The sequence below is a fragment of the Sarcophilus harrisii genome, chromosome 5 (genome assembly GCF_902635505.1).
Source record: "Sarcophilus harrisii chromosome 5, mSarHar1.11, whole genome shotgun sequence".
In the NCBI taxonomy this organism is placed as follows: domain Eukaryota; kingdom Metazoa; phylum Chordata; class Mammalia; order Dasyuromorphia; family Dasyuridae; genus Sarcophilus; species Sarcophilus harrisii.
This window is the reverse complement of record NC_045430.1, coordinates 11,821,536-11,841,230: the sequence shown is the minus strand read 5'-3', so window position 1 is coordinate 11,841,230 and position 19,695 is coordinate 11,821,536. Positions and strand designations below refer to the sequence as shown.

The following is a 19,695-nucleotide window of genomic DNA, read 5'->3' as shown; positions in this document are numbered from 1 at the left end:
TGGTGTCCTGGGGGGCAGGAGGAGGGGGTCCCAGCATCACACAGAGAGCCTGCACTGGTTGTGGGGTATAGGTGGAGAGGGTCCCTTTGTAGAAGAAAGTCAGCCAGGAAAAGGTCCTGACTCTCTGTGTCTCTGTGACTCTCACTTTCCCATCCCTCTCCTCTCAGATATCAAGCTCTGCCCCATCCCCATGACTCCCAACGGGCACCTGGACCCCAACCTTCCACTGCCCGGGACCCTGGCCACCACGGGGGGCATGCCCTCTGGCCCTTGCCACTCTCTGCAGCCGGACCAGGTGCTCATCGCCCTGGACTCCCGAAAGAGCAGTGTGATGTCTCTGGGGAGGATGAGCTATGACCAGCGGTCTCTGGTGAGTCAGAGGAAGCATTTGTAAATAGAATATATATATATAAATATAAAAAATTTTATGTAAATATAAAAATTATATATAAACATAAAATATATAAATATAAAATTATATTTACATATATAATTTTTATATTTATGTATATATATTTTATATTTATATATATTCAGAGGCTGTGCTTGGCAAAAGTAAGACATCCCCTGCCTTCCAAGAGCTTACTCTCCACAAGGAGACAGTTCATACGCAGACTGCAGACACCAAATCTTTGCAGCACGGGGCCATTGTTAGGGGTCTGCCCTCTGAAGCCGCTGGCTCTGTGGACCCAGGAAAGGGGCTTAAACCATTGGTGCCCCTGGCATGACCATGGGAAAGGTGCCAGCCTGCATTGGTATACGGCATTTCCATGCTGCTGAGTGTCCAGGACTGGCGCCCATCCCAACACAGAGCCACTTGGGTACATGTGTTAACACAAATGGGGAAACCTTCCTATAGGAGGGGGCACCCACAAAGTGAACGAGGTTGGCATCTTGGCACCTGGACTATAGAGACAGCCTGGGCAAAGCCTTGGAAGTAGGAAATGCAGGAAAGAACCAAGTGGTGAAAAATAATGTATGGAGGGGAATTGTGCTTAAATGATGAACAACTGTGCATTTTAAATGAAGCTGTATTTTATCTAGGGCCATTGAAGCTTCTTCAGGAGGGGCTTTAAGATATAGTTTGGATCATAGGGAATGTTTCTCATTGGGGAGTGAGTAGAAAGTTTAGTTGGAGCATAGAGCACATGGAAGGGGCAGTATGAGATAAGGCTCAAAATGTAGGATAGTACCTACTCTGAAGGGCCTCAAATGCCAAGTAAAGAAGTTTGTACTTTCCTTGGTAGACAGTAGGTAGCCACAGAAAATTCTTGAGTGGGAGAGCAGTGCTGCTTCTGGTCTTTCACTTGCTCTCTGTGTCTGCCTCTCAGTCCAGCTCCCGCAGCTCCTATTATGGGGCCTGGGGCCACAGTGGAGCCTGGGCCAGCCGCCGGTCCAGTTGGAACAGCCTGGCCCGGGGTCACAGCCTGAAGCACCGGGCACCTTCTGCGGAACACGAGTCACTCCTCTCTGGGGAGAGGGGCCAGTCAGCAGAGGGGGAGCGGGACGACAGTGCCCCTCGTGGCCCCTCCCATCACCTACCACCCCATACCCATCCCCATCCCCATCATCACCACCTCCACCACCCACACCGCTACCGGCACCGGCGGACACTCTCCCTTGATACCAAGGACTCTTTGGATCTGGCAGAGTTGCCCCTGCCAGCCCCTCATGCTCATCTGAGGTCCACCCGTAAAGTGGGCTCAGGCTTGGGTGCCAGTGAGCACCAGGACTGCAATGGCAAGATGCCCAACATTGCCAAGGACGTTTTCACCAAGATGGACAACCGGAAGGACCACGCGGAGGATGAGGAAGAGATTGACTATGTGAGTGGTCCTGAGTGGGCTTGTGACTGAGAGAGGCAGGGGCAGGGCACTGAGCCAAGAGGCGGGGGACCACCCGGGATCCTGCCTTCCCTCTCAGTGCAAGAAAGGACCCCAGGGGTCTTTTAAGACTCAGACTCCTGCCATATGGGTGTAGCCATGCGAGTGAGTCACTCCCTCTGCTTACAGGGATCTCACCTGTTAGATGAGGGGATTGGACTAGATAGTTCCTCCAGGTGCTGACATTCCTGTTCTAAACTCTCTCCCAGCTCTGACATTCCCTGTTCTAAGCTCCCTCCCAGCTCTGACACCCCCTGTTCTAAGCTCCCTCCCAACTCCCAGAGAAGGAGTTGGGGGACCTATTCTAAGCTTCCTCCCAGCTCTGACATCCTCCTGCAGCTTCCCCCTCCCTCACTACCCCTGGTTCTGTTGACCCTCCTCACATGGCCCGATGGCCCCAGTCACAGCAGGCTCCAATCCCGCTTTGTCCAGGTCAATCAGATCCAGTTCCTTTAACTAATCTTCATATGAGACTGATTAAAGAGCCTTCACTTCTTGGTTATCTTCCTCTGTGTGATCCTCAGTTCCAACTTATAAATGTCCTTCTTCAACCTTGGCTCTCACAGGAGGACTCTCACTTCTAATCTTCTCTTTAGTTAGCTCATAATTAAATTAGCATGCTACCAACTCATGTGGCTTGCAGTCCACTCAGACCCTCAGATTTCTTCAGAACTACTGCTGTACATGCTACCTTCATCCCAGACTTCTGGTCTTGTTTTTTTTTTTTAATATCCAAGTGTAAGATTGAACTCCAGGTTATTAATTTCAACTTGGTATTCTTTTTGGAATTTGTTTCTGTCATCCACGATGTTATCCATCCCTCCTGGCTTTGTATCTTTTGCCAGTCAGTTGAACATGCCATCTGTCCCTACATCTATCCTAGCATTTGGCTTAGAGTTTGCTAGTTCTGCGGTCATCTCAATTTTGAAATTTTTAAGAGACATTCTCCCTTCCTCAGTTTTTGTAAACCCTCTTCTGTTTTCCAGGATCTTACAAATATCACTGATGGTGACTTAATTGTTACATCTTCTAGCTCTTTTAGGATACACCAAGGATACCCTTGGTCTCAAGGGTCTTGAATTTATGAAAGGCAACTGGATATTCTTTTCTTTTCTCCTTGTCTATTTTGGGTATCAATTTCCTGCTGGTCAATTTTGTTCTGCCCTTTTCTTTACAAATGCCATCCCTCTGGTTACTTTTTCTCTATATCATCTCTATATTATCTCAAGCAAAAGTTATACCCCTTTTCTTCCCAACACAGCTTAAGAAAAACACATCCCTCTTGTCATTATAATCTTTTATTGGTTCTAAAATTTCAACTGACTGGTGAGCTCCCTGTGCATCCACATCCAACTCTAAAGACCAGTCTTATTTTTCTTCCACTTTGGAATCGATTCCAAATGTCCAAGCTGACATTTATAAGTGATTTCATTCTTGAATATGTTTTATCCTCATGGACTGATTTCCCCTGAACCGTTTTTAACTCCATGAGATTCTTATCTTTCTTCTGAACTTTTTGAAATCCATTTTCCTCAAATTTAGGATGCACCCTAGATTTACTTACTCTTTTATTAAGAGAAGGGAGAGAGAGGCAACATGGCTGTAGTGGATAATGACTGCTTTCAAACAAGCCACAGATCTGTGTCATTTCCACATTGTTGAAACGACAGATCCAGATTCCCTCATCCAGGAGCTACAAAGAACAAACAACAAATTTACCTGCCTTCAGGGAGCTTAAAGCCTACTATGATTCTAGATCCTGGAAAGGAGCTACTGGAACTGATGTTAGGGATGGTCCATCAGTTCGTTTCTGTGCATTAAGTCATCACTTGAAGGAGGCACACCTGAAGGAAATTGAGGGAGGAAAAGTGGAAGGGAGATGATCCTTGCCCTCAGAGAGCTTACAGTCCTCCTGGGGAGACTTAGTTTTACTAGACAAAAGAACATAAGAACCTGAAGTGGGAGCCCCAGGATGTGAAGTTGAAAAGAGTAAGGGAGCAGAGGGGAACCCCCGGCACATTTGGGGGCAGCCATCCTTGGATGTCTGGCAGGAGTGAGGAGATGAGCCTGCTGAGGGGGGGTCTCACAGCCATGACTCACATTAGCAGCAGGGGAAAGGGCTGGTCTATTTTGGTTCTTAGCAACCAGGACAACCCAGGGGTGAGACATGAGAGAAGGAGTTGGGGGAGCAGGTTCTCACATGCCCCTCCCCAGGGCCCTCTCACCTCTCCCTCCCCCCCCCCATCAGAGCCTATGTTTCCGGATCCGGAAGATGATAGATGTCTACAAGCCTGACTGGTGTGAAATCAGGGAGGACTGGTCTGTCTACCTCTTCTCTCCTGAGAACAGGTCAGTGAGGGCTGGACTGGGATGGGGGGTGGGGGAAGCGTCCGGACCCTGGGGCAGGGGGAGCAGTGCAGGGAATGAGAAGCTACAGGAGATGGTCCCAGATGTTACCCAGAAGATAGAGCTGGTCTCAAAACCAAGAAGACTTGGGTCAAGTACTACCCCTAAGACTCTGTGCAGAGGTGCCCATCTGCATTAGTAGAGAGTGTCCCCACCTGGGAGTTCCCTAAGCCAGTGAAGTCTGGTCCCTGTGGTACCCACTTCATAAGCCAAGTGAGGGGCTGAAACACTTTAACGGTCTGATTCAGTGGGATGTGGGGCAGCGGGGTGGCACATTTGGGATTTGGAGCCAGAGAGCCGTGTGTGTGTGTGTGTGTGTGTGTGTACAATTGTGTATGTGTGCACATGTGCATAGATAAACATAAGGATGATACAGCGAAGGGAGGGGAGCGGGTTGTGTGTGTGTGAAGGAGAGCCCTAAAGAGCTTTAGGGAAATTAGAGGGGGAGAATGCTTTGGTCTCTCCCTCCCTGGAAGTCTCCCAGAGAGGGCTGGATGGTCCCCGGTATCAGGGATGCTATTTAAGGGATTCTCGTTCGGTCATGATGCGCTCTGAGGTGTCTTGGAAGATCGGAGAAGGTCTTTTGGAGAAGGGGGAGTTGCTGAGGCTACACTAGGAAATAAGTGTGGCCCAAGGAGATGGAAGAGGGGACCGGATCAGCACTGGTTTTCAGAGTTCTTTTGTTCTCAGTGTGGCTTCTTCTTCCATAAGTGGAGGCAGTTCCACCCCAAGGATGTAGAGAGTCCATTGCTCTCCCCCAGGACTGTCATGGCAGCCATGGCCACTTTCTACGGGTTCATAATTTCTGTCCCTCCTCATTCCCTGGTTCCCTCCTCCCCTCTGCCCAGTGGGCTCAAGCCCGGGCTTGAGGGAGGGAGGGAGGCTGAGACTGAGGGTATCTGTCTCCTCCAGGTTCCGGGTCCTTTGCCAAACCATCATCACTCACAAGCTATTTGACTATGTCGTCCTGGCTTTTATCTTTCTCAACTGTATCACCATCGCCTTGGAGAGGCCCCAGATAGAGGCTGGCAGCACCGTGAGTGGGCCCATCCAGGAATGGGCTGGGCTGGGGTGGGCTGAGCTTTTTCCAGGAAAAATCTGCCCGCAGACCCTGGTCCTGCTACCATCTAACTATGGGAGGGACCCGTGGAAAACACTAAGTTTGAAGTCCGAGGGCCTGGGTTCAAATTCCACCTCAGCTGCTTACTCTCTGGGACTGTTCCCTTTCTCAGTGTCCTCCTCTGCCAGATGAGGGGTTTATACTCTTCAGCCAGAGACTTCGGATCTTATGCTTTCTTATAGAGAACAATTAAACTCAGACCCAACTTAGATTGACTCACCCTCCCCCCGACCTTAAGAGGGAAGGGAGATAGAGCTCACAAAGGGACTCCAGTGGGATGCAGGTGGTCTGAGAGTCAGGACGGATAAGGGTTATAGTGAAGTTGGGATGGGAGAGTAGAACGAGGGAGAGTAGTTGAAAAGTGATGAGATTGTCACAAGGATGAGAACAAAGGAGGAAGAGCACTTGGAGGCCTCCCCAGGACTCAGTTTAAACCCCTTTCTCTTTCCAGGAGCGTATATTCCTCACTGTGTCCAACTATATCTTCACCGCCATCTTTGTTGGAGAGATGACCCTAAAGGTAGGCTAGACAGCCCATATGTCCCATCTCTTGGGGAGGACTCTTCCATAAGCTAGTTTATTTCTTTACCTTCTTTCTGTTATCCTTGTGCTCCCTCCCTCATCTGTCCATCCTTGTTCTCAGCAAAAGTTCTTACATCAGTCATTTACACCTTAGTATGAATTTCAGTCACCGGGTTTCCACTATTAGTTACATTTGGATATTAAGCCTTAGCTCCAAAAAATGAAATAAGAGTTTTTCTCCTGTCTCCCACTCCACTAAAAGGAGTTGTAAGTATACAGGACAATGGAAGAGGTATCTGGGAACAAAGTGCCTCTTACCAACCTCCAAATGACGCCAGCTGGGTCTCCATCCCCTCCCTTGGTTCGTCAGCTCTTCCGTGGCACAGAAGTTGCTTTGGGGATTAGGGGTGCCCCTCCTAGCTGGGCCAGAGCCAGAGTTACATTATTATGTAGCGGAAAGGGGGCTGGTCTAGTGTTGGTTTCCTTCAGGTACAAGGATAGGCTGTGGAGCAGGTAGGTAGCCACTGCTGCTGTCCGTGGTCCTGATCAGGGCACTGTCCCATCCCACTCTAAAGGCGTTGTGGCCAGCTTACACAATTAAGGATAGTCGGGGCCTCTGGTCTGGTGGGGGTCCTCAGATTGGGTTCTATATTATGGGGGTTGAACCTGGTGACTGGAAAAAGGAGACAAGGTGAAATGACTCTGGCAGATTGGAGCATCTCCAGGGAATCTAGTCTGCAGGGTTTTCCTTGTTTGGGGTATTTGTGTTTTCCCTAGGGGAATGTCTCATCCTCCAGGGCATGATCTGGGATGTTAAACCTTGGGCAGAGAATATGCCAGAGGGCTGGGCAAGGAGGGTTTTGTATAACAAGATAAACAATAGTGGTGTCCTTAACACATTCTGTATAGTTTCTTATTTTCTTCAGTGTGCCTTAGTCCTAAGCACATAAGCATTAGGATCCCTAAATTCTATTCAACGCCTTTTGCATGAATTTCTCCATATGGGAAATGGGGCTAATAATTATTGCTCCCCACCTCTCTAAGAAGCAGCTAGGTGGTTCAGTAAATAAGGTATCAGACTTGGAATTAGGAAGCTCTGAGTTCCGATCCTATATAAGATTCTTCCAAGCTGTGTGGTCTCAGACAAGTGACTTGATCTCTGTGGACCTCTATTTTCTGATCTATAAAATGGGGATAGTAATAACACCTATCTTCCTGGATTATTATTACGATCAAATGAGATGGTATTATGTAACGTGCTTTGCCCTATGGAAATGTCAGCTGTTATTACTGTTACAATAATTTTCTTTGGGGCTCTGTAACATAGATCAAACTGGACAGGACTTCTGAAAGTGCTTAGGAGTCTCTGTACCCAAGGTTTGTGGGAGAGGAAGGAAGGATTCGGAAGTCCAAATTTCTGACTTCTAGAGGGTTCATTCTGGAGAAGAGAAGACTTGGGGTAGAGAGGGTGATGGCTCTCTTCAAGTATTAAAAGTTTAAGATGTGAAGAGGGGTCCCCGAGGGTAAAATTGGGAGCTTACCGAGAGGTTACTTCAGGCTTGAGGTCAGGAATAATTCCCAGCAATGGTGAAGAGCTGCCCTATCCTCACCTTCACTGTGGTTTGAAGAAACCGATGCTGGACAGCTCCTAATATCAGGGCTCTTGAACAGCAGATACTTCTGTTCAGTCATGTGTTGGACCAAATGCCCTCTGAGGACCCTTATAATTGGGAGCGGCCCCTGTCTTTGTCTCTGTGCCCCACTTCTGCCTTGCCAGGTGGTCTCCCTGGGCCTGTATTTTGGGGAGCAGGCCTACCTCCGGAGCAGCTGGAACATCTTGGATGGCTTCCTGGTCTTCGTGTCCCTCATTGACATTGTGGTCTCTGTGGCTTCTGCGGGAGGAGCTACCATACTTGGGGTCCTCCGTGTCCTCCGCCTCCTCCGTACTCTTCGCCCGCTACGGTGAGGCTACCTTGGTCCCCTCCCTGTGCCCTCTACTTTCTGCCCCAGCAGCCATTTCCGGGGAACCCCTAATGTTAAATCTAGTTATTATAAGATGGCAACTCACCTGACCTCTTTCAGCCTCAGATGTTCCCCTGTGACTCTCTGACACTTTACTTTTTTGGTGTCATAGGGGTAGGCTGGGTTCTGGTCTAGGGACTTCAACCTTGAGGGAGAGTCTTTCCCCCATTCCTAGCTGCCCCCATCTTGATATACAACTGCAGGGTCATCAGCCGCGCCCCGGGGCTGAAGCTTGTGGTGGAGACACTGATCTCATCCCTCAAACCCATTGGAAACATCGTCCTCATCTGCTGCGCCTTCTTCATCATCTTCGGCATCCTGGGAGTGCAGGTGAGTGGCTAGTGCTCTTAGGGAGGGTGGGAAGCCCAGAGCTGACTCTATACCTTTGGACGATGGGAGACCTGACAGACCATCCAGCCTGATCTAGCCATTTCCTAGCTGAGGCGGAGGCTCAGGGATGCAGACCGGTTTGCCACACAGGTGGTGGGAGAAGCAAGATTTAAATTTAGGTCCTCTGACTACAGATCTCATCATAATCTTTAAAAAAATACTAGTACTCTAGTGCCCTCAATAACTGTGAAAAGAGTGGGCCAAGAGGAAGTAAAAGCTGGGATATCATTTTAGAATGACATCAACTAATCGGTTATTAATAGGCATTTTAAAAGGGCATATTATGTACCAGGCACTGTGCTAGGCAATGAGCCAAAAAGCCCAAAAGGAAAAGATTCCTGTCCTCAAGGATCTCACTATATATATATGTGTGTGTGTATATATACATATATATATATACATATAAAATATATATATATATATATATATATATATATATATATATATAGTCAAGTTTGTTCTATATAACAGAGTCCCAGGAGAAATCATGGTAATAATAACAACACCTGACATTTCTATAGGGCAAAGCATTTCATATGGCACCTTATCATTTGATCCTAACAACACCTAATAACAATCCTGGGAGGTAGGTGCTATTTCTAGCCCCATTTTATAATGAGTATCTCTCTCTCTCTCTCTCTCTCTCTCTCTCTCTCTATATATATATATATATATATATATATATATATATATATATATAGCATATGTGTAAGATAATTATTACATAGCTACAGAAAACTGAGAGAAGTGCAAGATACTATGAGTCTTATGAGGGAAGAATCGTTGTCTGCTGGGTGGGGAGAAGGGAAGGCTTCAAGAAGGAGAGACATGAGAAAAGCAGGGGAAAGAGACAGAAGGGAAAGAGAGACAAAGGAAGGGAAGGAGAGAGAGAGACAGATAAATACAGAGAGACAGACATAGAGAAAGACAGAGACAGAAAGAGAGAGACAGACAAAGACAGAAAGACAGATAAAGATAGACAGAAAGAGAAAGACAGAGAGACAGAAATAGAGACAGAGAGGGAGAGAGAGAGAGAGAGAGGCAGAGAGAGAGAGACAGAGACAATAAGTCTTGGATGCCAGAATGGAAAAGTTTGGCTTTAGAGGGAGCCACAAACCATTCTCCATCTGCTAGAAGCTTCTTGGGGGCACAAATGGTTTCATTTTTGCCTTTGTGTTACTATGGTTCCTTCCTGAACTCCTCCTCTGGGGAGCTTCCAATTCAATGGAAGAGATAGGGCCCTCAGTCAGAGTACACTGATCCTTGGACTTGGATCTAGAGGACCTGAGTTTAGGTCGGGCCCAGTCATTTCATCCCGGAAGGCCTGACTGCTGCTCAGCCTCCTAGGACTAGGCAAATCCCTACTCTTCCTTACCTCCTATGAACAGGAGACAGACATCATCACCCCTGGACTGTGGGGTAGAGTGGAAATAAATGTCCCTAATTAGTGCATGTTAATTGTTTAATTGATTGATACTTGTCCTAATTAATGTAATTTAATGGGTTCACTGACTAGTTTACCCTATTAAATTGCATCATGTTTAGGAAACATTCTACAGGGCTTACAGGACCAGGGTTGAGAGACATGGGATTTCATGGCCATAGGGATCTCTAGGATGAGGAAAACTCTCTTCCAGACCAAGTTGGCAACCACTCTGTGCTCTGTGACTCGCCATTTTTGAGAGTTGCCTGGAGTTTGTAGGTGTAATATTTTTAGTTAAGAAGTCTGGGGTTTGTGTAGGTTCAGCAGGAGCAGGACAGGAATACCCCTCAGTTTCCTCCAGCTCTGACATTCTGGGTTTTTTGGTTGGAAATAAATGGATGCTCTCTAAATGCAGGAACTGTTTTTTATTTTCCTTTGTATCCACCCACACCCAAATCCTCACATAGTAGGTGCTTAATAATTACATGTCTATGAATTAAACCTTCCATTTAGCCTGAATCATAGATTTTGGTCTAGAAGGGATATTAAAAGTCATCTAATTCCCCAATTTTATAGAGAAGGAAACTGAGGCACAGGGTCATTGTCCTGCCTAAGTCCCCCGTTAGGAAGTGGCTTTGAATCCCTTTTGACTGTACCACGTCACTTCTCCGTAATTAATCCCTACTCAGATAGGGCTGACTCTGGATGGCCCTTCCAGACCTGACATCTGGGGAGTCCAAGAATAGGTAAGAAGGGACGGGTAGCAACGTTCCCAGTGGCAACTTGTGGAGGAAAGACAGGAGGCGGGGGCTGCTCTGGCCTCCTGCTCAGGGGAAGCAGCATTGCTGGGGAAACCTGCAGGCCAGGGCGGCAGGGTCCCAGGGGGGAGGGGATCCTATACCGAGGCTGGACCCTCCTGGCACAGCCAGCCCTGCCTCCCGAGCCCAAGTCCACCCACAAGGATATTTTTTCCTTCTCCTAGTTCTTTATTTTGGGATTCTGCTGCAGAGGAACACAGGGAGTGGGTGTTTCTTGCCTCTCAAAAGTGAGCTATAGATAGGCCATAGCATGGATCCTGGGGCCCACATGCCCGCCCATGCCCTCCTCGCAGAGCGGGCGCCGGTGGGCAGGCTCCCCATTGGAGAGAAGGGGATCAGGAGGGTAGCTGGTTTAGGTCTCTTTGCTTGATTTTCTGGAAGAGAAAATGTTCTCTCTCCACTCACATCCTTCCAGGTTCCAGGTTCCCAGGATTCAAACCTTCCCTTTCCTCTTTGTATCAACTTTCCCTATCAAACATCTTACAGTCGGAGTTCTTGCCCCAGAGACCAGCGGCTTAGAACACAGTATCTGATCTCTCTGGATTTCTCTGGATTTTCTCCCCTTTTCACCCCCTCTTTTACCTTGCCCTTCAAAGCTCACCAGGCTCTGGATAATCTGCAAAGAAACTCTGAAGGAAGCAAGCTAACTCAACCAATAGCATATTGGAACTGGCGTCAGGAAGAGCCGAGTTCAAATCTATAAAATAGGAGTAATAACAGCCAGAAGGAAGTGAGGATCAAATGAGATATTTGAAAAAGTCCTTTGTGAAACTTAAAGATCAGTAAATGCACTCAGCCTCAGTTTCCTCATCTGTAAAATAGGAGTAAAACAGCCAGAAGGAAGTGAGGAGCAAATGAGATGATGTTTGAAAAAGTCCTTTGTAAAGCTTAAAGTAAATCTATTAAGCTTCAGTTTCCTCATCTGTAAAATGAGAGGGTGGGACTTGGCTTCTAAGGTTTTGTCCAACTCTAGAGCTCATGGTTGTTTCTGTGCTTTTAGGGCTCTCCCCTTATTCTATAGATTGAGTAAATCGATGCCCACAGAGGAAGCTTGCCCCAAGTCACAGAAGTAGCAAATGGTGGGCCAGAATTTGAACTCACCTCCAAAGCTCTTTCTACCATGTCCCATTGTCTCATTTTATCCCTCTCTCCCCACCTTCATCCCAGTATTTGCCTGTTGGGAAACTCTGGTTTGGAGTTGGGGGCCTGGGGCCTCTGTGTGGGCTTAGACAAGCCCTACCCTGCCTTTGAGCCTCAGTTTCCTCCTCTGTAAAGTGAAGGTTGGGTGGCAGACTTCCAAGGTGGGCTGCTGTCCTAAGTCTCTGATCTTCTGGCTGTTTCCCCCCCCAGCTCTTCAAGGGGAAGTTTTACCACTGCCTGGGGGTCGACATCAGGAACATCACCAACCGCTCCGACTGCATGGCCGCCAACTACCGCTGGGTGCACCACAAGTACAACTTTGACAACCTGGGCCAGGTGAGCAGCCCGCCCCCACCCCACCACCCCCGGCCCCCAGGGAGGCAGGGGGAGACCCAGGGATCAGCCCTTGCTCCTGTGTGAACCAGGACTGGCAGAAGGAGCTGGGAAGGCTCTGGGAACAACGATCAGGGTCTGTCATGTGGGAAGGGGACAAGGCTTCCTTCCCAGAAGGCAGATCTAGGAGCAATGGCAGCATGGGGGTGGGGTGGGGTTGGAAGAGGAACAACTCTAATCTGGATACAGGGAGAACCTTCCTATAGGCAGAGCTGTCCGGAAGAGAGAGAGGGGTCTCTAGGGAGTGACCCTCAGGGCATCTGAGCCAGGTTATACCTTGCTGAGTGTCAAGGAGCATCACGAGACTGCCAGGTGATAAAGCACCTTCACCTCTGGGCTTTACTCAATATTCATTCAACAAATGTCTTTTAAGAGCCCTGATGGATAAGCAGGTTTGGGAAGATGGTGGTCCACTCCCCCATCTGAGAAATACCTGGAAAGGTGTGTCCTCTCCACCTCAAAGTGGGATTATAAGCATCAGAGGAGAAGCTTGTGGGAAGAGCAGAAAGGGCTCTTGGGAAATAAGGCATTGGGACTGGATCTGCTCCCTTCTCTCCACTCACACTGATGTTCAGTGCCCTTCTCATCTGGACTGTTTAGCATCAGTCTTCTATCTTTTCACTTTTTTCTAAGTTTTTCCCTCTTCAGTCCATCCACAGATGCTAAATTTCCTCATATATACATCTGACCATGTCACTATCCTGCTCCAGAATCTTCAGTAGCTCCCTATTATTTCTAGGATAAAAGGGGAAATCATCAGCCCAGCAGCCAAAGCTCTCCATAATTTGGCACCCACCTCCTTTCCAGACTGATTCCATGGCATTGCCCCTCACAATCCCACAGGGTCCTACCCATTTGGGAGCCCAACCAAACTTCTACTTTCTACTCCCCGTCACAACATCTCCAACCACTGTGCTTTTGCTCAAGCTGTTACCCATGTCTGGAAGGCCCTTCCTCCTCACCTGAGTCTTAGGATCTGCCTTCTTTCAGCTCAGGCGACTCCTCCTCTATGTTATCATTCCTGATTGCCCCCTCTTCCCCGTATGATTGGGTACCACACACCTGAAGATTGCTGGGAAACCGGGATTAGGGATAAGTGGTGGACGCCAGTGGTGTGATGGAGTGCCCACGCCCTGGCACTGGAGGAGGGCATGGTGACTGTGCATGGTGAATGGGAGAGAGTTTGCAAACTCATTTAGCTGAGTTGTCCCAGGGCTGCTGATGGCAGAATGAGCGAGGGTGCTCTCCAAGGTCAAAATCACTCATGCAAGGACCCCTTTCTGTTTGTCACAATTTCAAGAGGCGGGTCCCGGCCTTTTTCCTCTTTTATCATTAAATGAACTAAGAAAGCATATTTGGCCCTAAGTTTCCTCCCACTTGAAAAGGCAGCCTCAGACTGACAGAGTCCAATGCCCCCAGCTCTTAGAGACTTGCCGCCTCTGCTTGTCAGGAACCTATGACTTCTAAATGGGAGAGTCCCGGGGCCTCTGTCTACGAGGGTCTCATGCCTTCCAGCTCTCAAGGACCTGCTGTCTCTGACTGTCAGGGCCCCATGGCCTCTGGCTGTCAGATCTCATGACCCCTGGTGCTCACCTGCCCTAGGGAAGAAGGAGTGTCGGGTGGCCAACTGTTAGTGCCCTTCACACAAACCCAGCACTAGCGGTCAGTCCGTTGGTGCTCGTGCTTCAGCTCTGGGGGAGATCAGCAGCCTAGCCCAGCATATAAGACTTTCCTGGAAAGCTCAGCACAGGAGGAACACACCCACAGGCACACATGGAGAGACACCCAGGAATACCCTAGGCCTACAGCCACCTGTCTCTTCTCTCTTCCAGCACGAGAAGGTTCTCCACCAGCGCTGTAGGGAATTAGTCTCAGGCGCTAGTGGCGAGCACCTTCCTCTGGGCTTCGGTGTCGGTCTGGAGGTAGCCAGAGGGAGGGGCTGGGGCCTTTCCAGTTACTGCCTCAGAGCATCCAATGGCTCGGCTGCCCTGCCCACTCAATGCTCTGACTCCAGGTTTGCTCAGGCTGAGTGACTCAGCTCAGAGCCGGGTGACCTTGGGCAGCACCGTTACCCAGAATTCTGAGCCAGAGGGTACACTGGCACTCTGGAACCCTCCTTCTCAAAGAAGGCTGTGATTCCTGGGGCAATATTCCGCTACATCTCATAGATACATCCAGGAGGCAGACTGATAAATGGATCCCTGGAGAGATACATGTAAACTTACAGACATAGGTAGCTATATGATAGATATATAGGTGGACAGACATATAAATAGATACCTAGACAGATAAATAGATATCTAAATAGATAAACCAACAAACAGATAAGGAGATAAAATAGGCACATAGGTAGGGTAAATTTATAGACTGACAGACAAGTATACAGGCAGACAGACAAGTCAACAAATAAATAAACAAATACCTAGATAGATAGATAAACAACTAGGATAGATAGATGATAGATAGATAGATAGATAGATGAACAACTAGGAGAGACAGAGACAGAGAGAGAGAGAGAGAGAGAGAGAGAGAGAGAGAGAGAGAGAGAGAGAATGAACAACTAGGATAGATAGATAGACAGACAGAGAGATAGGTAAATGATAAAAAGATCCCTAGATAGATACATATAAACTTACATACATAGGTAGATATACAATAGATAGATAGATAGATAGACATATAGTTAGATAAGTAGAAAGATAAATAGATATCTGATAGACAAACTGACAAACACATAAGCAGATAAAATAGACAGACAGTATATAGGCAGACAGATAAGTAGATAAATAAATAAATACCTAGATAGATAGATAGATGGACAGTTAGAGAGATAGGTAGATAGATGCTTAGGTAGGTAAGTACATAGATAGATAGCTAAATAGATAGCTAAATAGATACCTAAGTAGATAGATAGTTAGACAAATTGTCATACAAATAGATATCTAGGTAGATAAGTAGTTGAAAGATAGATGGAAAGAAACATATTAGATAGATAAGTAGATAGGTAGATATGCAATCAAATTGACAAATATAGAAGTAAATAAATAGATACCTAGACAGATATAGTTAGACAAATAGATTTGTAAATAGATGTCTAGATAGATAAATAGACAAGACACACAGACAAATAGACACACACAGAGCATTAATCAGACAATTACCATGTATCCGGCAATGTATTGAGTGCTGGGAGTACAAGGTAAGCAAAAAGAAAGACGTCTCCTCCCTTGAGGAGCTTACATTTTAATGGGGATGATGGAGATGGAGGGGAAGATCCCCAAGTGGGCCCAAGGCAGGAGTTGCTGTGGAGGGGCAGGGAGGAGGGAGCAGGGCCGACTTGGGCATTTCCTCCAGTGCAGTTTCTCAAGGGGGGACTGTGGGGTGGTGGGACCTTCTGAGGTCCTCTGAGGTACCCTTCTGGCACCAGACCCCTAATATCTGTATGATCCAGAGTAAGTAGTTACATTTTGGGGCTTCACTCTCTTTATCAGTAAAATGAAGGGATTCGATTCGATTAGATTGCCTTTGGGGTCCCCTTTTAGCTCTACATTTATGATTCAACCTGCATTGTCTTGGGAAAGTGACTTTACCACCCTGATCTTCAGTATCCTCATCTAAATGGTGGGAGATCGGATTCAGTGGCTCAGACATCCAGACCTGTGATCCTCTCATCCTTTGTTTCAGGCCTTGATGTCTCTCTTTGTCCTGGCCTCCAAAGATGGTTGGGTCAACATCATGTACAACGGGCTAGATGCTGTGGCCGTCGACCAGCAGGTATTATATCTCTCCTCTTGGGAAATTTGGGGGTAAAGGTAAGAAGGAAGGGGGCTAGAATGAGCAGGAGGACTAGAAGAAGAGATATGTTTTGGACATTCAATTCAGCAAATGGTGATTAGATGCTCCCATATGCAAAAACAAACAAAACCCCCCAACCCAACCCAAATCTTTGTCTTTCACATGGTGAAAGATGAGCTGGTTAGTAGACAATCTTTGCTTTCAGTGGACTCCCCCCTGGCAACACAACTATAGCCAGTAGTCACGGAACCTGGGGCAGCAGGGGTAATTGGGGGAATGAATGGGAGGAGACAGCTGCAAGTGAGATTGTGGTCCTAAGGAAGGAAGTGGAAGCAGATCTCTTTGGACAGGAGCTCCCCTGGGCTGCACCAAGGCTTTAGGGCACCCTCTTGGGCTGCTGGGTTCCGACCTTCACCGTCACTATGCCATGGGTATAGCCTGTGCCAAAGGTGTGGTCATACTGAAGAAGGATGGACCCATTCCCCAAGAATCTGGGCCATGGTCTGTCATTCAATGCTTGAGCTTTGGCTGACTCAGCCTCCAGGAGGAGGCTGGAGATTGGGCCAGAAGGTAAATGAGGTGCACGGGGAAAAGAAATAGGAGGAACTGTAGTAATTGTATCCTTTGAACCCAGAACCTCCTAGCAGTGATATGTTAAGCTGGACACGGGGTCTCAGGAGAAGGGCACAATCAGAATGGGCGGCACAAGTTCCAGGTAGAAAACTGGGGACAGATACCTTACCCATCCAGGGAAGCTTTGGTGTAGTCGAGAAGTCTTGAGGTCTTCCTAATGGGACAAGAAGCATGCCCTCTTAAATTTCAGCACCTTTGGGTAAAGTGCTGGTTGCCCCACCTTAGTTATTATTTCGGCTAATGGTGGATAGAAGGGGGCAATAACTAATAATGATGCAGCAAATATCTTAAATTTCTAAAGTGTTTATTGACTTTAAACTGTTTTCATCACAACAGCCATAATGGGTAATGCAAAAATCATTGGCCCTATTTCAAAGATGAGGTCATTAGATTCTGAGAGGTCTGGTCATTTGCATTAGCTATTAATTATTGGACCTCAAACAACCAGGTCTTTTAACCTCACTTCCATTGCTTTCCTTCTGCACCACACTGCACTTCACACAACTACAAGACAAGGAAAAGTAAGATGGTGCAAAGGGAAACCCCGGCAAAGGACAAGGAGAAGTGTAAATGTGAAACAATTGCTTTTATTTATAGAGGAGGTGAGATCAGGATCAAGGCATGGACTTAAGTAGATGGGGTAAGGGAGGTCCATTCTTGATGTGTCACAGAGAAGGGAGGGGAAAGAATGAAGAAGGTGGATGGGAAGAAATCTGACTTAATTGATACATAAGAAATTAAAAGAGAGTCGTGATCAATAGTTTCATTTGCAGGATAACCTTGTCGATGTAATAAGGGACCACCTACTTAGTGTGATAAGAGAAGGTTCACAAAGATCTTCTTTCCCCAGATATCTTTTCCTTTAGCTTGTCAGAATGCTTTGGGGTTAGACAGGTCGTGGTTACTAGAAAGCACTTGCAGGCTAAACAGACATTATCTGAGAGAAGAAATAGAGATCTATTAATGGAGAAAAAGAGCTTCCTTTCCCATAATGCAGCTCGTTGGCTCTAGTGAGCTAGCTGCATCCTTGGATATCTTGGAAGACAGAGGGAAGGAATGACAATTTTTAGGCATGTCCCCTATGGTCTCATAAAGGAATTGGACCAAGAAAGATCGATTTAGTGATGAAATACAACAGCAAAAGATGTCTAAAGGGGGCCGTTGTGAAGATAGAAACCACAGTTTGCTTGTGCTTCATTCCCCTACCCCTTGGGAAGGGAAGGGGGTGTCTGAGTTTCTTGACCATTGACTCCCAGATCCTTCAGCCACTGATCTCAAATGAGGGGTTCAGGATGCTGTGGCCCCATACAGCAGGAGCCCATCTCTTGACAGAGACTGATTGCTGCCCAACCTCTTGAGGGCATGGCACTCCCTAATGACTCAGACTCTGGAGGGGGGCACACAGTCATACATGGAGAGCCCCCCAGAGGTAGCCCAAACTATAGAGCTTTCTGCCCCTTATCCTCCTGTCAATCTGCTCATGGAAGGGCCAGTTTAGGAACACCAGCCCAGAAGCCTGAACTCCCATAGCTTTTCCCAGTGGCCTCAGGGAGAAAGGCCGGTGCCTCCATTAGTTATGGCTAGTATTTGCTCTTCTTGCTCCCTCAGCTCAGCTGCCGGCCTTCCTGAGGGCAGTCACAGGTGGGGATCGGGTCTGAAAAAGTCCCTCCCCCTTCTCTCCCTGCTCCTGACAATGCCTTAGCCCTTTACCCAGCCCCAGAGTCGCCCGGCATCCTCCCTGCCCCTCAGTGCCATCCTCCTCCCCTTCTCCTCAGACAGATGGAGGTCACAGCTCTCCCTCCCCTCCTCCCCCAGCCTCAGAAAGCGAGGGATGGGCTGCTACTGGGGAGAGTTCTCCAGGGAGAAGGGATGTGAGATAAATATCAAGGTAGAATGACAAGTTATTACATTTCAGTTTATAAAAACACACCCACTTCCCTTGGCCTCGGGGCTCAGACACATCACTCTCCATAAAGGGATAGAAACGCACAGAGCAAAATCAGCTCTAAAGGATTAGATTGCTCTGTCAGCGCTTTCCCAGCTCTGTCCCAGCCCCCAGCCTCACCCTGGGGCCTCCATCATCCCACCCACTCCCCTCTTGTCTGGAATCTCCAACTCTCAGCAGAAAGGGGCAACGGAGCTGGCCTTGGTCCTGAACGGCCTTTTCCTGGCTTTCTCCGCCCCCGTCCCGGCTGTGGGTGTTCCAGTACCCACGCCACATCGCCGGCTGGCGCAGCACATTGCAGATTCCCTGCTCCCCATGAGTCACAGCCCTTGGAAGGGTAGCTGCCACATACTGCCTCCTCCTTAATGAGAGAGGGAAGATGGCCTTCTAGCGGAACTGGCTAGAATACCAGCTCTCATCCCCTCTTTGGAGACCAACCTTTTCCCCAGAATTCCCAGAGCTCCCGAGCTCCCCCAGCTTCTCTTAGCTGTTGTATGCACGGACCACTGAGGCAGTGTTATTCCTGAGACTGCCTGCCACCTTCTCTTCCCCCCATTTCTATTAAACTATGTCTAGAATCTCCCGATCTTCCTTATTTCAGGAGGATAGTATTTAGAGCCTTAGAGATCATAGGGCCCTTCTCCCACCATTCACATCAGCCCCCCAACTCAAGGGTTTTCCCTCTCCCTTCCTAGGATAACCTCAACATCACATTTTATAGAATCTCTGATTTGGAGGTGACCTCAGAGATCACCTAGCCCAACCCACCTCTGAGGAGGAGGTTCCCTCTCCAGGATATGTCCAGCAGGGCAGCTGGGTGGTGCAGTGGAGAGAGCACCAGCCCTGAAGTCAGGAGGATCTGAGTTCAAATCTGGCCTCAGACACTTAACACTTCCTGGCTGTGTGACCCTGGGCAAGTCACTTAACCCCAATTGCCTAGAAAAAACTATATCCAGCAAGTGATTATCAAGCTTCCATTTGAAGATGTCTATTGCTAAAGAAACTGCCTCCTCCCAAAACTTTGGATAATTATCCCTGTTAATAAGTGTTTCCTTATTGAAAACTATCTTTGCATGTATTTTGAAAAACAAAAAAGCTATTATTATTATTTTTTAAAGTGCTCTCTTATAGACAGTCTATGATACAAAGGATCATTAAGCTAGATGGACTTTGAAAGGATCTTGAAGGCTATCAAATCCAACCCC

At 47.7% G+C, this 19,695-nt stretch overlaps 1 protein-coding gene across 1 annotated transcript in view; it reads left to right on the top strand.

Moving 5' to 3' along the window:
* Positions 1–19,695, top strand: part of CACNA1I (calcium voltage-gated channel subunit alpha1 I) — a 145,318-nt gene that overhangs the window by 89,047 nt on the left and 36,576 nt on the right. The window contains exons 13-21 of the mRNA XM_031940123.1: positions 168–370; positions 1,332–1,826; positions 4,132–4,232; positions 5,202–5,325; positions 5,861–5,929; positions 7,709–7,893; positions 8,157–8,283; positions 11,935–12,060; positions 15,802–15,891. Of these exons, the coding sequence (XP_031795983.1) occupies positions 168–370; positions 1,332–1,826; positions 4,132–4,232; positions 5,202–5,325; positions 5,861–5,929; positions 7,709–7,893; positions 8,157–8,283; positions 11,935–12,060; positions 15,802–15,891 (1,520 nt within the window). The remainder of the gene's footprint in view (positions 1–167; positions 371–1,331; positions 1,827–4,131; positions 4,233–5,201; positions 5,326–5,860; positions 5,930–7,708; positions 7,894–8,156; positions 8,284–11,934; positions 12,061–15,801; positions 15,892–19,695) is intronic.